Source organism: Oryzias latipes, chromosome 16 (genome assembly GCF_002234675.1).
Source record: "Oryzias latipes chromosome 16, ASM223467v1".
NCBI lineage: Eukaryota > Metazoa > Chordata > Actinopteri > Beloniformes > Adrianichthyidae > Oryzias > Oryzias latipes.
Window position 1 is genome coordinate 25,699,717 of NC_019874.2, and position 25,068 is coordinate 25,724,784.

At 38.7% G+C, this 25,068-nt stretch overlaps 1 protein-coding gene across 3 annotated transcripts; it reads left to right on the forward strand.

Moving 5' to 3' along the window:
* The first annotated feature begins 1,413 nt into the window (after positions 1 to 1,413).
* On the forward strand, positions 1,414 to 25,064 carry ndufaf6 (NADH:ubiquinone oxidoreductase complex assembly factor 6). 3 transcript variants are annotated; one of them, XR_910303.2, is made up of 10 exons: positions 1,414 to 1,649; positions 2,117 to 2,216; positions 2,420 to 2,542; positions 2,720 to 2,776; positions 3,037 to 3,139; positions 3,631 to 3,764; positions 9,644 to 9,745; positions 9,953 to 10,093; positions 14,809 to 14,865; positions 24,603 to 24,705. XR_910303.2 is itself a non-coding variant. In XM_004078326.2 (9 exons), exons 1-9 carry the CDS (start codon positions 1,459 to 1,461, stop codon positions 24,729 to 24,731), a joined length of 996 nt encoding a protein of 331 aa, XP_004078374.1. In that variant the 5' UTR covers positions 1,414 to 1,458; the 3' UTR covers positions 24,732 to 25,064. The 3 variants fall into 3 exon arrangements, 2 of the variants coding, with proteins under 2 accessions (XP_004078374.1, XP_011484011.1); XM_004078326.2 differs by lacking the exon at positions 9,953 to 10,093 and having other exon boundaries at positions 24,603 to 25,064; XM_011485709.3 differs by lacking the exons at positions 14,809 to 14,865; positions 24,603 to 24,705 and having other exon boundaries at positions 9,949 to 10,087.
* Positions 25,065 to 25,068: the final 4 nt, after the last annotated feature.

Genomic DNA, 25,068 nt, shown 5'->3' on the forward strand with positions numbered 1-25,068 from the left:
CGTTATATACAAAAAACAATTGTAATGAACACTTACAATAAGGGTGGTCGTAACTTTCTAGACTTCTGTACATTAAATAATACCTTTGAAATAAATTGGCTAAGACATTTTATTAAGAATCCAACTTCAATCTGGAATTTCATACCAAATTACATCTTCTCCAAATTAGGAGGCATAAACTTCCTTTTATTTTGTAACTATAATGTGCAAAAGATCCCAACAAAACTTTCCTACTTCCATAAACAAATGTTACTTTCCTGGTCACTCATTTACAAACACAATTTTTCTCCACACAGATACTACATATGGAATAACAAAGACATTACATAGACATAGACATAACTACGTTATTCAAAAGTTAATCATTGCAGAGTCCAACTTTACTGCCAATTGACCCAACTAAAATAAAAATAGACCAAATTTGTTTTACACTTTCACGTAACACTGTCATGGATCAGCTGGCAGCTGCACCCTCCTCCTCCTCCCTCTGTGTGTTCACCTGTCCTCTCAGCTGTTTTCAGTTTCCTGATTATGTGTTTGGTATTTAAGTTTCTGTCCTTGTTGTTTTCAGTGTCGCAGCGTCCTGTTTGTTCAGTGTCTCTGATGATTGTTTCCTCGAGTTTTCGAGTAAATCTTTTGACTACACTACAGTTGGTTTCGAGTCCTTCCTGCGTTTGGGTTTTTCGGTTACGAGCCGTAACAAACACAAATCGCCGTGTACGCTCACTCTTCCAGTAGGATGTTGTGTCCATTCCCTATGTAGCCTCTTATTGGAATAATTCAGTTTACCAATTAGAATGGAAAATGATCTGGAATCTACTAGCAAAATACTTTTTAACCAATAAAGTGAAAGAAATCTCATTCAAACTAATCCATAAATTCTACCCATCCAAACTATATCTGCAAAGGTTCAAAGAAGATATTGATGTAACCTGCTCTTTTGGTCAAGAACACCATGACGACGCTGTACATTTATTTTGGTCATGCCCCTTTTCCACTACTCTCTGGTCTAAAGTTTGTAATTTCATTTCTGCCCACATTGACCCAGACTTTCGCCTGTACTTAGAACATGTTATGTTTGGCCTCACCCACCGTCCATCTCATAAAAAAGAACAAATATACATCATTATCCTTTTATTGTTTTCATGCAAGTGGCACATTCATAAATCCAAAGTTACAAATCATACCCCTCATTTTTCTATCTTTGTGAATGAGTTCAAACAATACATAAACACAATAAGAAACTCTGACAACAAGAAAGCAATTAAAACATTCGATCTGTGCGTCAGCTTCAATGTCTTTGTGTAAAATGCAATAATAACCCCCTGGTTTGTTCCTTTCTTGTTGCTGTTCTGAATTGTTGTGTATTGAATTGTTAAATTCAATAAAGGTTGTAAAAAAAAAACTGAAGTTAATAAATCCGACGGTCTCCAAATGCAACATTAGCAGAAGGGGAACATGGCAGCCGGTGTTAAAGCTAAACATGGATTACTAAACATCAGTATATCACACGTGTACATTTTTTGTAGAAAAATAGCACCTAAAAATGTTTGTACCCAACGAGCAACTGAAATACAAAGCGTGAGAGCTGTGAGCAATGGGACCGTGGGCTCCGATCACAGTGAAAAGTACTGCGTGGATCTGGTCAGGTGGGTTTGACCTGCAGCGCTGCCTTTAGGTTTACCACACGCTTATTCTGAGACAACACATGCAAACACAAACGTGACATTATTTTACTAAAAATCTAGGAGAAAAAAAGATACCAGTTTTAAATTAAAGGAATACATTGACATGGTTTGTCTGAGGAAGGGTTTTATTGGTTTTAATCAAGTGTAACAACAATCCAAGCTTGAGTTCTGTGTTATTAACACTGCTTCTAAAAAAAGTGACCCTCAACAATAGATAACAATTAAAAAGAGAGTTTAGTGGCTCAATTTTTTAAAATAATGTTGGCAACTGGATAGCTCCATGCTTAAAATGTGTTTGTAAATCATTTAGTATAAATACTATATATATTTAGTTGTGTGTGTTTTTTTAGGCTTTTCACAATTTTAAACAGAGCTTTAGCTCATTTTGAGTTGATTATAACTCCCCCTTCCTTTTGCCTCCTCTTCAGGTCCAGAGATTATGAAGGCTTCCTGTGCTCCCTTCTCCTCCCGAAGGAGGTGTGGCGCTCCTGTCTGACTCTGAAGGCCTTCAATGTTGAGCTGGCTCAGGCAGGTCTTCCATCGGCCAGATTATTTCCCGCTCCTGCTGTTGTCATGTTATTTTACTGCTGTGACACCCGCTCCTCCCACACCTGCTGCGCACATGTCAAGTGAACACAACGTTTGAAAAATAGTGCTGGACATGTGATCCAAAGCCTTTTCTCAGCGTGTGTGTGTGTCTAAAATTAGACTCTTCTTCATTCCTGCCCAAGGTGAAGGACTCGGTTTCACAGAAGACCATCGGTTTGATGCGAATGCAGTTTTGGAAGACGGCTTTAGACGACATTTATCGCGATGAGCCTCCAAACCAACCAGTCGGCACTGAACTGTGGAAGGTAAGCAGGATTTCTGTCAATTTTTGGACAATTTCTGAAGATTTCAACCATGAATTGCTTAAACCTGTTGTAATTTATGCACCAATAGTTCAGTTTACTTTTTTTCTAGAATAATAAAGTACAACTTCCTGGGATGTGGCACATTCGTCAAGATGGATTTAAAACATTTCTTTGCAGGCGGTGAAGAAACACAACCTGACAAAACGATGGCTGCTGAGGATCGTTACAGAGAGAGTGAGACCATCTCATTCAGAACTCCTAAACTGTTTTGCTTCTGTCATGTGACACGTATGAAGATAAATGGACTTTGAAGATATTTTCACACGTTTTCCTTAGTTTGTTTTTTAAGCCATTTGTCAGGACTATAGATGGAATAAAGCATTTCATTCTCCTTCAATTTTGCATCCTAATCGTAGGATTTCAGTATTTACATTAGACATGTGGTAATATATTCCTTAAACATGATGATGTTGAAATATTTCCCATTTTCCCAGGAAAAGGATCTGGATGACAGAGCTTACAGGACCCTTCAGGAGCTGGAGACTTATGCAGAGAAGACGCATTCGTCCTTGATATACCTGCTGTTGGAGTGTTTAGGTAAAGACAAAACAGTTTTGACTGATGCATGTTAAGTTGCATAAAAAGGTGAAACAAAATTATTAATACTTGTATAATAATTTAAAATGAAAGAAACTCAAATTACTGGTATGTGTTTTGGCTTTTTAAACTTCAGAGCATATTGTCCGCTGAAGCTGTTTGGTTCTAATCACAGGAAGCCTCATAAATGGCCTTTTTGCGTATTCATCCTTTTTAGCTGTTCACTTCAGAGGCCACCATAGCATCTTTTGCATCGTCTTCTGTGTCGGAAACTCACTTCCTGTTTCTTTTCCCCACATATTATTGAAATTTTACTGTGTGTGAGCAAAAGGTCAGACTAATTGCTGTCCTAGAAGCTCTTAGCTCATCAGAACATTTTTATTCTGCTCTTTTGACCTAATTAGGAAACATTAAGAGATTGTTCCTTTTGATTTGAAAACAGGTAGAAGGAAAGCAAATTTAGTTTCCCTTGTGTCCGTTTCCTGTTGCAGGTGTTAGGGATGTCCACGCAGACCACGCTGCGAGTCACATCGGTAAAGCTCAGGGAATTGTAACGTGTTTGAGAGCGATCCCCTACCACAGCAGCCGACGGAAAGTCTACCTGCCCATGGACATCTGCATGCTGGTGAGCCAGAATTTTACACCAACTTCTGAACAATTTTATAAGGAAAAATCTTCATTTTGCACTAAAAAAGTTAGAAGATATCAGCCAAGGCTGACCATGAGCTGACAAAACATTTATTTTTGCAACCTGAGGTAAAAAGACTCATGTTTTTTTCAAAAGCATGGTGTAAACAATGTGGGTGTTTTTGGCTGCAATGTCACATTCAATGGCTTTTATTTTATAAAATTGCATAAAAACAATAGTCAAATGTAAATGCACACTTTATTTTCCTTCCTGCTCAATATGAGACTGGCCTATGCTGCTAGTTCTTGCCTAAACTAAAGATAATATATGTAAAAACAAATTTAAAGACAAGAATCTGGTTATTTTTTCCTTTCAATTAAAGTTCAACTGTTTAACATTTGTTTTTATTACTTTTCAAGCATCAAATATTTAGAAAATATTTCAAGGGAAATTAATATTTTCTTTTAACTGCAAAAGACAGTGTCTGTCTATTCACATAATTTTGTTTGTAACATTTTACCTCTTTAATACTGGCAAAAAACTAAACAAAATTGAAAAATTAATATTGATTTTCTTATGTGGGAATCTTTATGCCAGTTAGTCCAGATGTAGTTCTGCTTCAGCAAAAAAAAGACGAATTAAGTGCTTCCACAATATTTTTACTTTAAAAACTAAATACAGACTTGCACATTTTACAGTAAATATTTGCACATTTTATTGACTTAAAATTATAAGGATGTTAAAAAATGTTAAATTAGATATTAAATTATTAGGTTTTCTGTAATGACCGAAAAGTGATTGAAAAAAGTCGGCTTACTAATAAAATTTCTTTATAGTACATGTTTGTTTATTTAAAACAATAATGTTTATTTTTTATAAGTTTTTTTTTATTCTATTGAAACATCTTGAATATCCATAATGTCAAGTCTTTATGAAATTCTAAATTCATCACAAACCAGCAACTCTGTGGAAAATAATTATGTTTGAACAAAAATTCAATGCTATAAACATTTACTTGCATAATTTGAATCCTCTGTATCATTCTTATATATTTATATATAAATATATGTACAGTTTATATTTGGTTTGCTGAGTGGAATAAAGATCCTGTGTGGACTTGCTCTTCCCTTGACCGCCACAAGAGGGTGCTAGAGGCGCACCGAAATACCAGCCAGTCTCCCATTCAACTTGTTGTGTTGAAGATCTTTCAAATGTACAATTCTGACAAATGAAAGGATTTCCTTTGCGGATTAACTCAAGTTATTTATGTAGGAGAAAGAGAAAAAAAGAACAGATCATGCACGATGAGGAATCCAATAACAAAACACAAACAATATGGGGGTGGAATATACTGTAACATCCGGTTGTGTGTATGTATTTATATATAGGAACAGACAAGAATAAAGCTTCACCTGGCATGGTTCTTATAGCTTTTTATTTAATTTCGTAGTGTTAACCATTTTTTCTTCAAACACCATTCTATGCTCATTCAAACATTTCACCCCCCAGCAGAATTGGCGAGTGCTGATACGTTCTCCATCCTCCAAGTCATTTCTGAGCTGTGGGATTATGTAACTGCTGCCTTTGGAAATGTTAGTGGGTTCTCCTGCTGTGATTGTGTTTTTTCCGATCCTGTCATAAGTGTGCTGTGTATTGCAGCAGCAACAACAACACGATATCTAAAAAAAGTCTCATACTTGAAAGCTTCTTAAGGCTAAAGATTGAATGAATTTTTCTTTTTCAGCACTCAGTAGGGCTCTGACTAACAGGTTGTCATTATATTTTGTCCATTGAGTTTTTATTTGTGACCTGAGCAGATGGCTCTGTGTTGTGGCTCGATGAGATACGAGGAGTCACTGTTTCAGAAAGCACACGAAAGCTCGCTTCTTAACGTAAACTCAAGCACTAGTTGGATCTGTGAGGCGTCACGGCCCAAAAAACTGCTCCCTTTACTGCTCAGCTTAAGCATAAATGAAGGCAGACTCTCCCGAAGCTCGCCATCAGATGTTCACATGTGCCGCCGCTGCAGCAGAATGGATGGATCATTTACAATTGCTGATTTTCTTAATGTTCTGCTCCTGAATAGTTGTGACTAATTAATGGATTCCACTAATTGGGATTTCATTTTTATTCTTAAAGGTTTTTGAAAACGTATCCGTAAATTAATAGCTGGTTTATTTCTGATGATCATAACTAGCCGTAAGCACTATGAAACTGAGATTAAGCTGCATGTTTGTTATTAAAGCTCCTCTTCAGTGAAGTACCTTCAAATCTCCTCAAAAACAAAACTAAATCCTGCATTTAAGGTTGATATTACTGCAGACATATAAAGAAATTAGCTTTTTTTTTGTTTCACATGCATGATAAATGCATCATCTAATCTAGCACATCAGCTCTACATACAGATATCGCTCAAAGGTTGTTGGCGTTTATTCGTTATAGAACCACAGAAAAACTGGACTTCAAAATGCTCAGTTTCCCTAAAAAAAGGATGCAATAGATCACAAGTTTTAACTTGTTCTTTATCTATTTAGGCCCTTTGGTGCTGAACTTAGATTGAAAGCAAAAGAAATGAAAAGAAATTGAATCAGAGACTGAATGGAAGATTAAAAAAAGACTGATTTATAAACCATATAACTTTGGCTCTGTCAGGTTTTTTTTTTGTGTTTTCATTTTTTGTTATGATTGATTTTTTTTTAAAGAAATGTTAAAAATAATTTAATTTAATTTATCTGTGTGTGTGTGAGCCCTGAAAACAGTTTTATCCAATAGAATATGTATTATTTCCTGTTCTTAAACTATATTTTTTTACATTTGATCAAAAATAATAATAAAAAATCTAAAGCAAACCAATTCTATCTCTGAGGCATATTTAAATATAGTGATACAGTTTTTTTCTTTGTTTATCAAAAATAACTAAAGCTCCACCAGCCATTTGAAATGTTTTCCATTTTTGTTCAAATAATCTTCAATAAATTTTCTGCCTAAAGTCAAACTTTTGTGTCTTCATATGGTTAACTGTTTGCCAGAAACAGACACAAATGCAGATAAAAAAGAGAAATTTTATAGATGTGTGGTAATATTTAGGATTTTTTACATGACAGAGACAGAGTTTTCTTGACATCTTTGTGTCAAAATCCAGCTGGACTTTTGCTTTAATAAAAAAGCTCAGAATCTGTTGAAATTCCCACTGAATAACCAGCCCAGTCAACCTGTGAAGTCAACAGTTTTTTTTTTTCTTTTCAAAAAATCATTGTAAGGGAAATGTTTGTGAACAGATGGACGTGTTCTTGTTGAGTTCGGCTCGTTTCTCCTCTATCCGACTTGAAGTCTTCTCTCTGGGAGTAGCTTGTTGCATTTTTGATGCTGTTTGGCTAAGAGGGACGTGAGGGTCGGTGCTAATCCCTCAGCTTTCACCTCCTCAGGTTTACCTACATGTAGCATTTGCAATACACCAGACCAGACCAGACCAGAAGGTGGATCGATTTGCCTACATGCTCACTAGTTAGATTTGTGGGGTTTCTTTTCACCCTTTTTGTTGTTTATTGTCTAAAATGAAAAAGCAAACTTGGAAATGTTTCCAGTTCAGATGTATTTCAGTTTCTTTTGCAAAAAGCAAAAGCGTTTAAATTATTCATTGTAATACAATGAGGGTTTTAATTGTTATTTGGCACAAGTCGTTCTCTGCGACATTTTTCTATGTGGTACAGAAATGAGTCTGACCCCAATTGTTCCTGTTGTTTTCTTAGTTTCAAACCACAGAAATGTTCTACTTTTAATTATTATTATTGGGGGAAAAATGTAAAAGCTTTTTCTTTTTTGTATAAAAGACGTCTTCATTTTATGTGGAGTGTGAACCAGCAACAGAACAAGAACAAGACATCACAGGAGCTGTTATTACTTTATGCTGCAAACCTTCAAAGGCAATTGCTTAAAATAACAGAAGAAAAGTTCTTTTTTTCTTTAAGATTTCCAAAGGTCCCTTTAATTTTGGTTTAAACTATAGTTTTTCTCACTAGTTAACAGCAGACTGACTTCTCTGTTGTTGTTTGATCATTCATTTGTTCATTTTTTCCCCCCCTTTTTGTTGTAGATTTGCTAGCGCACTTCTGATTGCAAAGTAATCTGGTTTGAAAAAGCTTTACCTTTCAGATAGAAACCTCCTAAAACATAACAAAAGAAGAGAAGTTTATAGTTGATTTAAAGGTTCTTTTGCTGGAAAACAAGCCCAAATCATCATCCTGTCTCCTCCGTGCTTCACAGCAGTCATGAGGCCTTTTAATCAAGTTTATGCTTATAGCCAAGGTATTAAAAAACAGTTCTTTTTCCTAGGACAGTTTCTGCAGAGCGTTGGTAGTTCATTAGAAACTTTCTTCTGAGTTGTCGGCGTGACTGTTGGCACAGAGCATCAGCCGCATCAACCGCCCCCCTTCCCCTCCCTGTTAACATTTAAGTTCATTGAGGTCACTATGGTGCTTCTTTTCTCACTGCACTGCAGATGATTAAAACCAAAAATTGCTTACTTTTCTCTATCAAGAAGATTGGTTTTCCTCTTAAATAGATTAGAAAAATAAGATAAAATAAAATGCTGCTGAGCATTTGAAGTTCAGATTAGTTCAAAAATGTTCTATAAATCTTTTAGATGTTGGAGCACATTTCTCCCCCCCAAAAGAAAACCACTGAATTCTCGCTTTGCCAAGAATCAATATGTGACTGCTTCACACTAACTAACTAACAGAAATAGTCGCTTTTGCAAAAAGCTGCAACACCTACTGATACTTATTTCTTCAAGGAGGAACAGCAACACTTGATGAAGTCTGCTTTCATAACATGTCATGAAGCCGTGTAAGGAGATGTAGCAAGAACAGTTGGTTACATCCGGTTTACTGGATTCCTTCTTTTTTACACAGCGGCATAGATAATGAACCAGAAGGCAACAAATGAGTCTTTTTCTATTACAAAACAGACACTGATTCGAAAATAAATTGGGTTTAGTTTTATACTATTTATACTTTTTTTTTTTATCTGTGTAGTTTCTACCCTTCAAAGACCCACTCTGATCATCCTTTGAGCTCTTTAAAATGCGTTCCCTGTGGGTTCTTAACTATGAATATGCCATTTTGGACATAATTGCTGCAGAGCGGCAGGTGTTAAATAGAAATTCGACTCTGAGTTGTGGGCTGGACTGTTGGCGCCGGACCCGACCCCCGCCCCCCTCCTCCCCGTTGCTGAGCGGTACGGAGCAGGGAGTCGTATGTAAAAAAACATAAAATAAAAAAGCTCTTTTTCAAACAGCATTTTTTCATCTGCTCCTGATTCAGAGTGATTTAATTAGTTTTACACCTAATTTTCTTAATGCATGTGCTCCATTATCAGAAAAATGCCACAGTTACATGTTAAAAACACAATTTTCATCTGAATGGGTCTGTAGAATCAGTTTTATTTTTTTCAATAACGTTCATCTGTCGTGGGACTTTGGATAGAAACAAGCCTATGGCTAAAAATCTAGCAAATCTGCTGTTTTTTTTAATGTTCATTAAAATGCAATGTCCCTTTCCTAATAAATAAATGTTCGAGGGGGGGGGATTGTCAAGATTTGCAGCTTAGCAGAAAAATTAAACAAAAATGTGTGCCAAAAGTCTTTTTTATAAAAAAATAACCGAAGCAGACTTGAGACTGTTCTGCTAAATCACCAGGAACCAGCTTTGGACTTCTAAACTTTCTTTCTTTCGCAAATAAGAATGTTTTAACCCCAGCGCAAGCTGAAGTTAAGTTTGCAGCAGCTGAGCTGCTAAGATCCTTCCAGAGGTTAAAGTGTGTGTTATGCAGAAACGCGTGACTTGTTGTTCTTTTGTTTCTCTTTTGCGTTTCTCCAGCACGGAGCTTCGCAGGAGGACTTCATTCGTGGCAGCCGGGAGCAGAACGTGCGAGATGTTGTGTACGATATCGCCAGTCAGGCTCATGCACATCTGCAACATGTACGTATTTCAGCTACAAAAGGAAGAATGTGGGTTTTAAAAAATAGAATAATCAGTGCTTTACGGGACTTGAACACATGATGGGGAAGCTGCATGCTCTCTTTAGTGAGCTGCTTTGATATAGAATTCTCTGGTTTCCACACACTGGCTGTGGACATTTCCATGTATTTTATAACCTATTCGCTTGATGCTTTTGTCCGAAGCAAGCAGGCGGTTCAAAGACGAGCCTTTGAGGACATTAGTCGCAACCCTGCTTTCACACATGATGGCCACTGGGTAGCAGATGTACAAAGAAACAAGAGGTGCATAATGAATCCCCTGTGCCCTCCTTTGAAGACGCCACATTAGGTGAGGACCTGCCAAAGAAATTATTTTGGAAAACACAGAGCAGAACTAACTGCTAACGCCACCAGCAGAGTGCACAGAAGAGGTTTCCTTTGACAATAATACCAAAATCCTCTTTTGGGGTGGGGGCTTTTTTACATTTCCCCAAATCAAAAAGAAACCTTTATTTTTTTATTCATCAAGACTTTTTATCCCCGATGGACTTGGAGCGAATCTCCGTTTTCGAATTATTTCATCAGAGGAAAGAAATTGTCACGTCAGTTTTTCATATACGATTCATTTTCTCCATTAAAAGTGACAGCATTTTTCTCTTTTAATAATGATGTATTTTTTTTAATCCTTCATGACAAAAAACTTTAAATCCACATTTGAATATTGTCAAATTGTTGCAGCTATAAATTTATTTACAGAAAATACATGAAATGTCCTCAGTTATAATTTTTAAAAAGGTATTTTTATGTTTCACAATAACAGATTATCTTGACTTTTACTATTCCCACCAGGGTTCTCGTTGCTTTGAATTGATTTTAAAGAGTTATCTTTATTTTGACCAAACAATATCTTAAAATGCTGCTTAAAATTTTCAAGGCTAAAAATCAAATGAAAATCCACATTTTGTGTGGAAGTTGGTTGATACTTTTTAGAATTTTTCGTCATCAGATTGAGTGTTTCTTAAGATGTTTTAAAACCATTTTTATTAAACTTAAAAAAAAAAAAACGGTACATGCATTGATCGATGTCAATCATTTATGGCATTCCACGTCAGTATAAATCTGATACTTAAGTGGAATTTACTTTAAAATGTAACGGCATAAATAGGAAACAAATGTTTTGCTGTTTTTGCAGATACAGAAAGTTGCTGCATAGACTTTTTTTTTTTAAGGCTGTGCTCATGATTTTGCTCTGCTAGTGAAGCCGACATCTGCAGCAGTTTTGGTTAACAGCACTCTTGAACACCTCTTAAACTACTTAACTGTCAGAACTAAAAGGTTTTCTGTTTTTCAAGTAGAAATGAGCGTCTATGATGGTTGCAGCTTTGACGTATTGTCATTTGCAGTTTGCATTTGCCATGTTGCCAGTAAATAAAAAGGTACTGGCAATGTCTTATCCTTTTATCACTGAACTGCTAATGTAACTCTTAAGAGTTTACTGATAATTGGTTTGGGGAATTGTCATTCTCCATTTGTATAGCCTAATTGTTTTTTTGTACTTGAGGAAGCTTTTTAATTAAGCAGCTGCTCCAACATTAATAAGTGTTTACATTTTTTTTTTTTGCCTCTGATTAGTGTCAAGAGTCTTCCTAAAAGCTGAAATCTGTGTTTATCCGCACACAATGCACAAATATTGAAGGAGCATAATGATGTTGATTTACAATACAAACATTAGAAGTTTGAGTTGTGTGCTTTAGGCTGTTAAGAGTCCCAGATAATGAAGGAAAAAAAAAGTTAAAATAACAGTTTAGTGATTCTTTTATCTTTTACTGGAGATATTTTCCAGATTGTTTCAACATAAAAACTGTGTAATGTCTATTCAAAGGTTGGTTTAAAAAAAAAGAAAAAACAAAGCCGAGTCAGTTCATTAAGCCATAACTAGAAGGTTTGTTACATAAGCAGGTTAGTTCCCTTTTACTCCAAAGTAAAAAAGGCCCAATTTTGTATTTTAAGCCTTAGTCACATCTGGATATGGGCAAAAAAAAACCGGCAAACCTGTATGGAGTATGCAGGCGGCCAGCACAAAATAACAAGGTCATAGACCAACTGGCGAGCCCGTAAAGTAAAAAAACAATTTTTTTTTTTCCTACATTAACATTGCGGCTGGCAGGTCGTAGTGAACACTGAACACGCAAGGGCATATATTAAGGGTATAGTAGGTAAGGTGCAGATCCCCCAAGTCCTGCAGACTGTGCAGGGAGCCTGTTAAAGTGATAACTGTGCGCTCTTTGCATGGAGTCTGAGTGTTAAAAGTAGCAAATAAGACAGAGTGTAGTTTTTGTCTGCAGCATTTGCGCACAGTCTGTAAAAAGGGCTCGCACTCGCACCTCACCAACGACTAGAGTGCTGCAAAGGGCCACCGTATGATAGCATCCCTCGTATGTCATAAATACATTCTATTTTCAGGATGTCCTAAAGATCCACTCTAAAGAAATGGGTGTTTTTGACGTTTTTAACATGTTCTTGAAACATTTCGCATGATAGAGGACATATATAATATAACTCTAAAATGAGTTTGTTGTGTCATCTGTCCAGGGGGAAATGAAGCACTGAGTAAATGTGTCCACCATTTGCAACAACAGGAAATTGGTGATATTAACCGTGGACCCATGGGGTCAAATTTGTTTTGCTGTTTCCTTCTTTTTTTGTTAATTTATTTTTGGCTGCTGTTAATTGCTGCAATCCAGAAGGAACAAACCAACAAAAAAAAAATGACCAAAATTACCCTTGAGAGAAAAAATTGTTCTTGGTTTCTTCATGGTAAAAAAAAAAAAAGTACTAGCAGTACCTGGACACCATTAGAATAAAGGACAGCACCAAAGCAGAGATATCAGCACAAGAACAGGCTGCCAGTAGACCAGGAGAAGCTGGGATCAACAAAATCCAGCTGAACCTGAGGAGCAGACAGTGCAGAGATGCTCTTCAGCCCAAAGTGCAGAGAGCTGAAAAGATCGCTGTTGCCTCCAGGTTTTCTATAACACCCACCTCACCCAGAAAGCCATCATCTTTATTGTGAGCGACTGCCGCCATCCATCACACAGCCTCTTCAGCCTGCTGCCTTTTGGAGAAGGTGCTGCAGCCTAAGTGTCCACTACAGCAGCCTCATCCACCAGGGTGTCAGGAAACTGAAATGGCTCCTCCACCCTCCCATCACCAAAACCTCCAACCTCTGAACCAACTCAGACGTTGCACATTTGCACAAGTTTGGCAAATATGGTTACCTAACAAAGACATAACCGTCCACTACAGATGATGTACAAACCTGTCTTAATTTTCTGTCCTTTGATCTGCATTTTTTTCTTCACAGTTGGACATAAGTTGGTATAATTTCACCTTTTCTGTATGTTTTGGTCCTTTTTTTGCACAGTGGCTTCAGGAGAAAAACATTGGATCTGTGGGTCATGTGCATGTATTTGAAGATATTTCATAGAAAAAGTAATGAAACGTGGTTTGGAATCATGAACAATGAGAAACATCTATATTGACCTACACTCACTGGCCACTTTACTAGGCACACCTGTCCGACTGTTCGTTATGCAGATTTCTGATCAGCTAATCACATGGCAGCAACTCAATGCATTTATTCATGCAGACATGGTAAAGACGATCGGCTGCAGTTAAAACCGAGCATTAGAATGGGGAAGAAAAGTGATTGAAGTTACCTTAAACGTAGCGTGGTTGTTCGCTCCCAGACGGGCTGGTTTAAGCATTTTAGAAACTGCTGGGATTTTCACCGACAACCATCTCTTGGCTTTACATGGTATGGTCAGAAAAAGAGAGTATTCAGTGATCAGAGGAGAATGGCGGACTGGTTCCAGCTGATAAAAGATAACAGGAACTCAAATAACCACTGGTTAGAACCGAGGTCTGCAGAAGAGCGTCTCTTAACACACAACACGTCCAACCTTGAGGCAGATGGGCTACAGCAGCAGCAGAAGAACACACCAGTTGCCTCTCCTGTCGGCTAAGAACAGGAAACTGAAGCTACAATACACACAGACTCACCAAAATTGGACAGTAACAGATTGTCTCATCTGATGAGTGCGGATTTCTGCTTCTACATTCAGATGGTAGGATCGGAATTTGGTGTCAACAAGAAAGCCTGGATCCATCCTGCCTTGTATCAACGGTTCAGGCTGGTGGTGGTGGTGTAATGGTGTGGGTTTTTTTTTTTCTCGGCACACTTTGGGTCCCTTAGTACCAATTGAGCATGATTCCAATGCCACACCTACCTGAGTATTGTTGCTGACCATGACCATCCCTTTATGACCACATTGTACCATCTTCTGATGGCTACTTCCAGCAGGATAAGGCACCATGTCATAAAGCTGGAATCATCTCAGACTGGTTTCTTGAACAGTCCAATGAGTTCACAGGACTTAAATGACCTCCACAGTCACCGGATCTCAACCCAATAGAACACCTTTGGGATGTGGTGAAACAGGAGATTGGCATCATGGATGTGCAGTCGTCAAATCTGCAACAACGGCGTGATGCTGTCCTGTCAATATGGACCAAACTCTCTGAGGAATGTTTCCTGTACCTTGCTGAATCAATGCCACCAAGGTTAAGGCAGTTCTGAAGGCAAAAGGGGGTCCAACCCCGCATTAGCAAGGTGTACCTACAAAGGTGGCTGAGCGTAATTTATGGTTAAATGGGAGGTAAAGACAAGCACTTGTTTTTTTACCAAGACAAGAAAAAAATTAGACAAAATACACAATAGAAATAGGTCAAAGACCTACTTGACACAAACAAGACAATTTTTAAAAGCATATATATTTAAATAAAACAGTCCACCATTCGGTTGTCAAATACAAGGGAAATAAATGTACATTCTCTTTTAAAATAAAACAATCCTAAAGATATTGTTATACTGCCATTTCTGTGCGGGTGAAAAAAATCTGTCTAAAGTCAAGCTGAAAGCTGTGGCTGCTTGTTAAAAATAAACCGTGGAGGAATTTCTTTGTCCTACTTGTAATTCCCGTTTGTCTTTTTTCTTCTTGAAAGGCACGGTCTTTTAGCCACAACGTTCCAGCGGCTGCCTTCCCCGCCTTCCTTCATACAGTAAGTCATCTGAAGACCTTGCCTCTTTTTTTTTCTATGTGGCTTTGAACTCCTACACAATCAGCATTTTGGATGGAGAGAAGCTGAGCCTACATCTTCATGCCAGTGAAAGACTTTTATGATAAAGATGGCAATGAAGCTGTCAGTTCATTTAAATTCTGTTTTACTTTGCTTTTTAGTATTTTGATGTTTGATTTTTTTTTGTCTAAAAACACTAAATCTAGTTCCGAAAGGCTAGTAAATTAGATTTTTCAATTAGTCTTTTATTGATATGATATTCTATTAGGTTTAGAATACATTTCACTAAATTCATATTTGTTTCCTAATTAAATAAAGTCATTGAATCGGTGTTTTAAAATGGAGAGTAACACAGAATAATTAGTCATTTTTGTATTTTTCACATTACTAATTCAATTTCCTCACTATTATCTACAAAAGGTCATTCAAGTGATAACAGTTTTTGGAATGTGGATCATGCATGTGTAAGATTAAGGACACAGTTTTGTTTTGCTTTTTTGTTTTGAATTACTTTTTTGGACCCACAAATTCACTTCCCACAACGTCTCCAATGTCCCTTTTCTCTTAGTTTTCAGAGTACATCAAAATCCTTTTCATGTACTCTGTGGATCCGTTCTGTGACTGCAATCATAATTAATAAAAAACCTTCTGTTTTTTTCTTTAGGTTTTTTCTTTATATGTAAAAAGGTAGTGAACTCATAAATAAACGGTATGGAGTTAAATGTAATATTCAGAAAAAAATACTGAAGAAGGGATTTTGATTCCAGATAAATTCAGCTTTTTATGAGGAAAACCATGACGAGCAGCCCGTTACTTGTTACATTCTTAACATTTTTTATGTTAACACAGCATTTACTCTGTCCCAGGTGGAATTTGGGGTAAAACTCTCCTGGGTTTACATTGTGATAGATTGATTCCAATCTATCACATCTTTTCTCACATTTGCCAGAGATTCTGGTCCAAGGAAATTAAGCTAAGCACAATTTGAGACGGGCGGAATTCGCCTAAAACTCTCCAAATCAAACTGGCTGCCAAATAAAATTGATGTTTGTGGTGCATAATCATACATCTGCTCTGACCTGCTGAAACTCCACCACAGATCGGAGGAGCACCATAGTGCTCCTGCTGTCTGCACGGAGCGAGAAGCACCCCGCTCTCCTGAATATGAAATTAGGTATTTTCACGCTGCAGTGGCCCTTCGCCATGCAGTAGAAAAGGCTTTTTGTGATCATGTGTGGGCATTAGTGTGTGTTTGTTTGTGTGTGTTTGTCAAAGGCTGGCCCACATGAGACAGCAGACACTTTCTCGCCCTCTCTTTCTTGCTGTGCTGAAAATGTAAAAAAGCGTGCAGAACAGAGCGAAAAAGGGCCTGGAGGTCGTGAAGCACAGGGACTCGTCTCTGTGTTTCCTTTCTTTTAACGCACAAAATAAGCGCATTTACTCCTCAGTGAGTGCTCAGACTGTTCAAACAGACTACATGTACGACTTTCAAATTTGATTTGTGTATATTACTGAGATTTCAGTCAGACAACTCTTGCAGTAAGAAATATTTATTTGACATTTTTCCACATTCTTTAAGTTGGCATTCACATATTTTCGTTTGGCATAAGGCTCCGTTCAATTCCATAAAACTTCCATAAAATTCCATAAAATTTCCATAAAACTTTCGGGTAACAAAACCCCCCTTTACGGAGCCCACAGGTGGAAGCCGGGGAGGAGGGTGGGGCGAAGAATGAGCGCTGAAGGTAAGAAAGAATGAACAACTGCGCACCTGGCTTAAATAGGACGCTGAGCAGGTGAGTTAATTAACTGAACCGCCCTGGGGTATTTACCTGAAAACACTGCTTCGAGTATCTGCCCGAAATACGATAAATCGTCATTTCAGTCAGACAACTCTTGCAGTAAGAAATATTTATTTGACATTTTTCCACATTCTTTAAGTTGGCATTCACATATTTTCGTTTGGCATAAGGCTCCGTTCAATTCCATAAAACTTCCATAAAATTCCATAAAATTTCCATAAAACTTTCGGGTAACAAAACCCCCAACACTAAAATCATCCAGAAGAAGAGAAAATGTGAATGTATAATCAGTGTGTAATAAAATGGGGTGTGTTTTCGGCAGCATTCCATTTTCATTTCATTTCCCAGTATGACTGCTATGTGTGACCCGGCACCATTGACCGTTTGGGCCGCCCCCGTTCGAGTACAGCGCCACGAAGGGAACATGCTATCTAGTGGATCTGCTATGTGTGACCCGGCACCATTGACCGTTTGGGCCGCCCCCGTTCGAGTACAGCGCCACGAAGGGAACATGCTATCTAGTGGATCTGCTATGTGTGACCCGGCACCATTGACCGTTTGGGCCGCCCCCGTTCGAGTACAGCGCCACGAAGGGAACATGCTAACTAGTGGATCTACTATGTGTGACCCGGCACCATTGACTGTTGGGCCGCCCCCGTTCGAGTACAGCGCCACGAAGGGAACATGCTATCTAGTGGATTTGCTATGTGTGACCCGGCACCATTGACCGTTGGGCCGCCCCCGTTCGAGTACAGCGCCACGAAGGGGACATGCTATCTAGTGGATCTGCTATGTGTGACCCGGCACCATTGACCGTTGGGCCGCCCCGTTCGAGTACAGCGCCACGAAGGGGACATGCTATCTAGTGGATCTGCTATGTGTGACCCGGCACCATTGACCGTAGGGTCGCTCCCGTTCGTGGAAACCACTAGAGGAACATACTATCTGAAAGAGAGAGGGAAAGAAATAAAAGGGGAGCCAACATAAAATTACTTATACGTGATCTTAGAACGTAAGCTCACTTCCGCAAAACGCTGTGCAGAACTATAATTTAAACCGCCAAACAACCCGTATGATACACTAACTTAACATCCAATCCAAAGCTTCCGATGGCGTATGACATGCTTAACAGCCATTATTGGAACTTCTATTAAACCAAGAACAAGTTTGATGGCCATAAACTCTTCCATTTTGGCAACTATATATACACGCGCTTAAGTAACATCCATTATTTCGAAGCTCCCAACGACAGTACCACGAACGAGCTTAATAGCCATAATTTTCTCCATTTGGCATACCAATTATAAGCGCTCAAGGAACATCCATATAATGAGGTTCCATCCCAATATTAAGAACGAGTTCAACGCCCATAATTACTATGCTTCTTTGGCATACTACAAACAAATGAGCTTAAGAACCAGATTCGAGCTCCTCGCAGACTATGATACAACTTAGAGCAACCTAAATTTTGAGGCTTCCACCTGGCTATAATTTTCTTTTAACATCTATAATCGAAGAATTTACATTCATTCTGCGGTTGACATTGATTAATTAATTCAGTCAGAAGTGTCATTGGAATGCAGAGGAGGTCCAACGCCCCGTCACTTTCAGTGCAGCAATAGGTACGTCGAGCAGTCATCGTTGCAGCACCAGATCAAGGAATGCATGGGTGACATCATTTCCTGGAAACGGAGAAGCTGATCGGGGCGTAGGTGTTCGCAGGCTCAGGATGCGATGCATAGATAAAAACAAAGCAGTATTAGTCTTGACAAGAATATATAAATAACCCAGAAACTGATCAGTTTCAAAATGATTGAGATAAATTAAATAACAGTGCTTTTAAAAAACAAATCTGAGAAAGTGAAATTTAGTAGATAGTAAAGGTAAAGACCCATTGTGGATTTATCGCACCCTAGAAACCACCATAATTACAAATTCCAACAGTGAAATGATAGTGAAATATATGACCTGCACGAAATCTTAACACCAATTTTTTATATATTCCAATGATGAGAAAAGTAACCTCTGACAGTTTCAGAGGGACGCACCTTCAGGAGGCCATCGAGGAGTAGTAGATGGGAAGAGTAGCCAAGGAGATTTGTAGATGAGGAAGGTCAACATCCCACGTGGCAAAGGATTACAGCTCGGCTGGATTTGATGCCTTGTATTTGATATAAGTGGTTCTCAAATTTTTTAATTAGCCAAGGGCGACTGGATACTGCAAAAGAGAACTTGAGAGCCATGAGGGATCATAGGTTTTGATAGTATTTTTTGCTAGACTGAACCTTAAGCATTTAGAGGCGGAGTATAACAAGCCTCTAAATGGGGATGCATCTAGCAGAGTGTCATCTGCTTAAAAAAAAGCAGATAGAAGACTGACTTGTGGACACAAGATTTAACTCTTGAACTAAGCTTGAGAGCGCAAGTGATATATATTTCCTACAGTCAGGGTAGAAGTTGCTCAAGGTGTTATTTAAACATTAACCAAGTCAACCGATGACACAATACTATCATTTAATATTGAAACAGCCTTAATATAATCTCCAAGGATGAAATAACCGGACGACCCCTTAAGAACCATCAGAGCCGTAGATTCTGGCGGCCGGACAAACACAAACCACTCTTCTTAAATCCTTTTCCCCCAAACCAGAAGGCGCAGACTCAGGAGAACAAGTGGAGGGAGCCTGAAGACACAACAGGTATCACAAAACCACTCCAGGCATAGAGAGGGAAAGATCAAACAAAACACGAAAATCCAGAACAGGAACACGTGGCCCAGGATCGAACAACCCAGAACAAGAACACAAGATGAACGGATGACCATAGGACCAAAGCTACAGCAAATGTCAGGTGGCCCAATCATTGACGAATCATATCCAACCAAAATTTGAATAAACGACATGCTGCACAAAAGCTAGAGATGACATAATGGGGAGAGACAAGCATCAATGAACCACCCAAATCTATAGAAGAAAAAGAAATCCGGACGGGTGGAGGACCGTACATTATAGACAACGTGGAAACCCAATTTTGAAAATAAAGTTTTTTCACAGAGATTCAAAAGACCAGGGATACAGAGGAAAGTTGGCCACCAAGAAATCATCAATAACATGCAAAATGAAGGGCACCCATCGCCTACAAATATCCAGTACAGGGCGATAAAGTCGATTTTATGAGGACTGCCACGACAACGGAAAGGTAAACCGGCAAACACCTCGAGCGCCAACTGAAGGCCAAGAGACGCCACTGAGAGGCATAGAGGCAGAACAGTGAGACCATCAGTGACAGTCATCCTCAGCCTTATATCGCGTTCGGAGGAAAATCGTGGAGACAGCATGGGGAGCTGAAGAAAATGTATACTAATCCTGAAGGCGCATGGGGAACCAGGCCACTGATGCCCAGAAGATTAACTGCGAGGCGTTAACAGGTCCAGATCAAGTCACGTCAACCTGAACACTTCCTAGGGGCCACCCTCAGTGGCGGCTTTGAAAACGATGCCCCGGAAGAATCCAACACATAGCCCCCACAAACCTCCAACCAAACTAGAGAGAGAATAACAAATTAACTGTCCAGCCGAGAAAACAAGGCCGCGACGAGACCGACACACTCACTAATGCGGCCGACGCAAGTCCCTGAGGACAGGGCAGGACCCACTGGGGTACACAGAGCGGGGAAAAACAGGCGAAGCAGAACCAGATGCAGAATAAGCGGGGGCAATGAACGAGGATCGCTGAGTGAATAAAATGAGCCATAGACGCTGCATAAGAGAGACCAATCATAGGGAAAAATGTCCACAGAGCAGAGACGGGTCCAAGAGACACTGATTCACATTCTAACTAACCTGCAGCTACAACAACGAAGAAAACAAACAGAAGAAACGCCATAATAATAAAGCCAGCATCAAATTAAAGATAAGATTTACACACAGCTCCCAAAGAACAAAACAGCAACAGAAAACAAATGCTAAAAGCCACGATAAATTCAGCCAGCATGAGAAACCTGTCCAAACGAGGACTGCCAGCCTTCACAACCACAGAAAGGACCCCACAACCCCTGAAAAAAACAACCGGACGACACAGAACTACGCAGCAGAAAAGGAATCAGAAGCGCATCATGAAGGACCCGGAGTCAAAACCACAATTCCCAGGGTCCCTAGGGGCGTGACGTCACCGAAGTAAACAGGAAGTGAGACGCAGCCATAGAAAACTACACGGGAAAAGTACCGCATGACGCTCACTGTGGATAATTGGGGTGACCACGGCAGACGAGAAGACCCGGACTACTCCTGATCGGGGGGCACGGACATCCAGAACATCGCGGAAAGCACACCCCTTGCAGATGCACGCGACTGCGGCGAAACGAACGCGCTGTGCGCCGTCAGCCGCCCGCGGATCGGAGGAGAAATTAAGGAGAGCAGACGCGGCGAAACGAAAACCCCACATCAGAAAGATGGGGATCATCCATCCGAAGGACGGGGGAACACAGCAAGACGCCGAAAGAGACGGAGACCCGCGGCCTCGGAGACCGGCGAAGAATGAGCGCTGAAGGTAAGAAAGAATGAACAACTGCGCACCTGGCTTAAATAGGACGCTGAGCAGGTGAGTTAATTAACTGAACCGCCCTGGGGTATTTACCTGAAAACACTGCTTCGAGTATCTGCCCGAAATACGATAAATCGTCATTTCATGTTAAAAAAAAACAAGCACCTTATGTTGGCAACCAAATTTTTGCAAAATTCCTTTTAAGTTTATATTTCTTCATTTTCCCATGGGCAGAAAACCTAAAAACATATAACACCCAAATTTGTCATACTTCCAATTATTTCAGCATAAAATGAGAGAAACAGTCAAATCATCAGAAAAGCCCGTGGGCAACACAAGAAAGTCAATATCATGTTCCTATACGGTGCTCCATCCAGGTGGGTAAAAATGGACGGAAAAAGGAAACTGGGTTACAGAAAACCTTCTCTGAAGCTTGTTGGCTTATTTTCCATAAATCTTTATATCTTGTGAATTATTAATAAATACCTTAAACATTTATGACAGTAGCTCCTAATATCAATAGTGTAATCCCTATTTTTAAATATACAACTGATCAGACCTAAATGTCTTTTTTTTAAATTGTCATTAAAATTGGGAATTGTAGCAAATTTAGAGCAGCTCAAGTCTGTAAGGTACAAGGAAACTACAATACATCAGTGTGCAAAACAAAAGGTAACCACTGTGCAATGATGCAATATATATTAAATGATAAAAAGTATGAATATAAAAAAATAAATGTGCATAAAAAGGAGTCAAATTCCAAACAAGTGTTTATTTCTGTGCATAGAAAAAGATAGAAGTCGACACATTCAATTCAATTTTATTTATATCGACCAATAGTACAACAATAGTTGTCTCAATGGGCTTCAAACCGGTACTTGTATAATGAACATGAAATCATAATGAACACAGAGTTATAGAATTCAATAGGTAGTGGCTAAGTTAATTAATGAAAAATATTAAGAAACGAGGAAATTTTTTTAAGGGTTTTGCACATTGGTTGTTTTTTTATGTAGATAAACGTTATATTCACAAAACTCTCCCGGAGGAAAATTTTCATAAACCATCATTTTATTTAAGTGAATTTCATTTATAAAAGCAACAATTCACAACCATTTCCATGTCAGTGTGCAAAACTAAAAGAATCAAAGCAAGCAACAAATTTATTAATTTACCTTTTTTTAATATTAACAATATTTTATTAAATATGTGATTATATGTTACAGATTTCACACAAGAATTTTTAAATACAATTCCCAGTACAAAGCATGCATTTGGGCTACGGAGGAGAAGAAAACTCCAACAGGAACTTTGCATTAAGAGATAAAATCCTCATTTCTACAACAACCGTAGTTCAAAAACTGATTGTTTCACTCCGCCCTGCTAAAATGACTGACCTACGGCTCCAAAAACGGGCTTCTGCAAGGCTTATTCAAAGCAATGGGTGACATGACATATTTAGTCAATTCTTATATACAGGTGGTGCATCTAAACCCCTGTGGTCTAGGAGATGACATCCTGAGCTGAAGTGTCCCATTACGTCATATTTGTGTGGTTTATTGCTCTCATTTTTACTGGAACTGCGTCATAACCACCCACAGCAAAAGGGAAGAAGTACTTCTGGTGTGGTTTAAAAAAAATGCTCCTTCAAATTTCAATGTTTAAAATCTGCATATCAATCTGCATGAAAAGTCTGTCGGTAACCTGATAAAAATGGCTGAGAAAAACTGCAATATAAAACATTTGCCAATGATGCAAAAGTTATCAAATGACTAATTCTCCTCTTCTGGGATTTCTAAATCACAGCAGTTCTTCAAAACACGCCGCAGGAAACAGTTGTCAGAATCCACTCCCATCTTAAGAAGTTGAATTTAACATTTTCAATGTTCATAATACAAAAAACAAAAAACTTTTTTGCATTTATGTCATTTGTGTTTGCCTGCTGTTTTTTTTAAATCAGTCATTATGATTTTACTAGACCTCAAAATTTTAGGGACCTGTGTCTTTGATTGACAAGTGGATGGAGCCAGAACACCTTTAAACGTTGCTTTGTCTCGCCCAATAGCTGTTTTTGAAATAATGAGGCGAGTAGAGTAAACTCCGGTAAACTTGCCCGTCACACTTCATGCTTCATTTTCGCCCTGCACAATCTCACGCATGGTATCAGAGAGGATCAGTCTTAGTTATATTTGTGGCAGCACCCACTGCACCTATTCTGGTTTTTAGACATAATATCCACCATCAGTATTAATGCTGCACCACCGAACAGCTTTCAGATATTGTAATAGAAATACATCAGACACCTTTTTCCTTTTCTTGCCTTAGATTTCATCCTCTTTCCTCCTGTGCTGTTTTGCTGATGCAACCCGTCCATAAAATCTTTCTTTAATCTTCTTAGGCTTTGTCTTCTCTAGTTAAAGTGCATTTACTTTGAAGTCCCACTGATCATCTTTTGATCTATTTAAAAGAGTTCCCAGATGTCTTTTTAATTATAATTATGCAGTTTTTTAGGCAAAACCAAATAACCTGTAGTTTTCAAGAGCATAGTTTCTGCAGGGCAGAAATCTACCTCAGAGTTGTGGGCGGGGACTGTTGGCATGCTGGAAGCCCAAGCCTTCCTTCCTTTCCCATCATCCCTTTGTTCACATACTCTCCTGCTAGCTTGCACCCCCTCCCAACCCCAGCATAAAATTACAAGTGAAACGAAAATGGCAAGCCAGATTGGAGCTATCCAGCCGTACAGTTTCGAGTCAGATACCAGCTCAAACGAGCAAAACAAAGACCTACATGGATCTTTTTGTCTGTAAGTGATCCATCAGAATGGAGCAGACCTGTGTCACTGCTAAAGAGCTTTTTTAACCAGAATTTTCTTTAACCCATGTTAATCCAGACCTATTTTTTCTTCAAACTAAAATGTGTATTTTACCATAAACCAAGTGGACCACAGAATCAATTTCTGATATTTTTCTGTGTGTCATCAGACAAATTCCACAAGAACATGTTTCAATCACGATATTCATTGGAGCGGGTCTTTAAGAAGCATCTGTTGTAACTGTAATCCAGATTTTATAATCTCATTCACTCGTCAAAGGTTTGTTCTTTCAAAAACCTTCAATACAATATTTGTAATATAGAGTCTAAAAATTAATGAGGGTGTTTAGTCTCTGAACTTCAAAGGCTTTCATGGATTTTTGTTCAATTTTAAGTTGTGACTGAAGACCTTTTCTTCTATAAACTGGAGTTTTAATTTTAACTTGCATAGCATGAAGAAAACCTGGTCCTGACTCATAAGAAAAGCCTCTATTTTTTAATATTTCAATGTTGCTGTTAAATAGAATTTTCAAGAATCTGACAGAAGTCGTCTCCTGTACTGCAGGTGGGGTTGGAAGACTATCTTCAGCGAGTGCGAAAGGCGGATTTTGACGTTTTCCACAAGAGTCTGCAGAACAGGAACCCTCTCCTCCCCATCCAGCTGTACATCCGCTCTTGGAGGAACATTTACTGACTTCAACTGAGCTCTTTGTCTGTCATCAGAGTTTCTATGCAGCCACTATTTGAGCTGAAGACCAGAGACTTCACTTCTTCAATTTCTGTCTGCAAGTGGCCATTTAAGCAGGACTCTGAACAGGGACACTGCCATTAAAGTCTTCCTTTCCACTGAAATCCCACAAACTGTGCTCCTTATACCAGCTTTTGTTATTAGAGAATTTGTTGTTGGAGCCAAGAGAACACCATGGAAATGTTTGGTCTATTTATCCAAAAAGGATTGTGTTCAGAAAATGTACAAATACATGTAAAACATATAATCTGCAAGCTTAAAAGATTATCTAAAACATTTTGAA

Excerpts from the sequence above, each read along its gene's own strand:
- ndufaf6 (XM_004078326.2), top strand. The coding sequence starts at position 1,459 with ATGGCAGCCGGTGTTAAAGCTAAACATGGATTACTAAACATCAGTATA. Across the intron at positions 1,650-2,116 it reads TACTGCGTGGATCTGGTCAG|GTCCAGAGATTATGAAGGCT; the intron begins GTGGGTTTGACC and ends CCTCCTCTTCAG. Across the intron at positions 3,765-9,643 it reads CCATGGACATCTGCATGCTG|CACGGAGCTTCGCAGGAGGA; the intron begins GTGAGCCAGAAT and ends GCGTTTCTCCAG.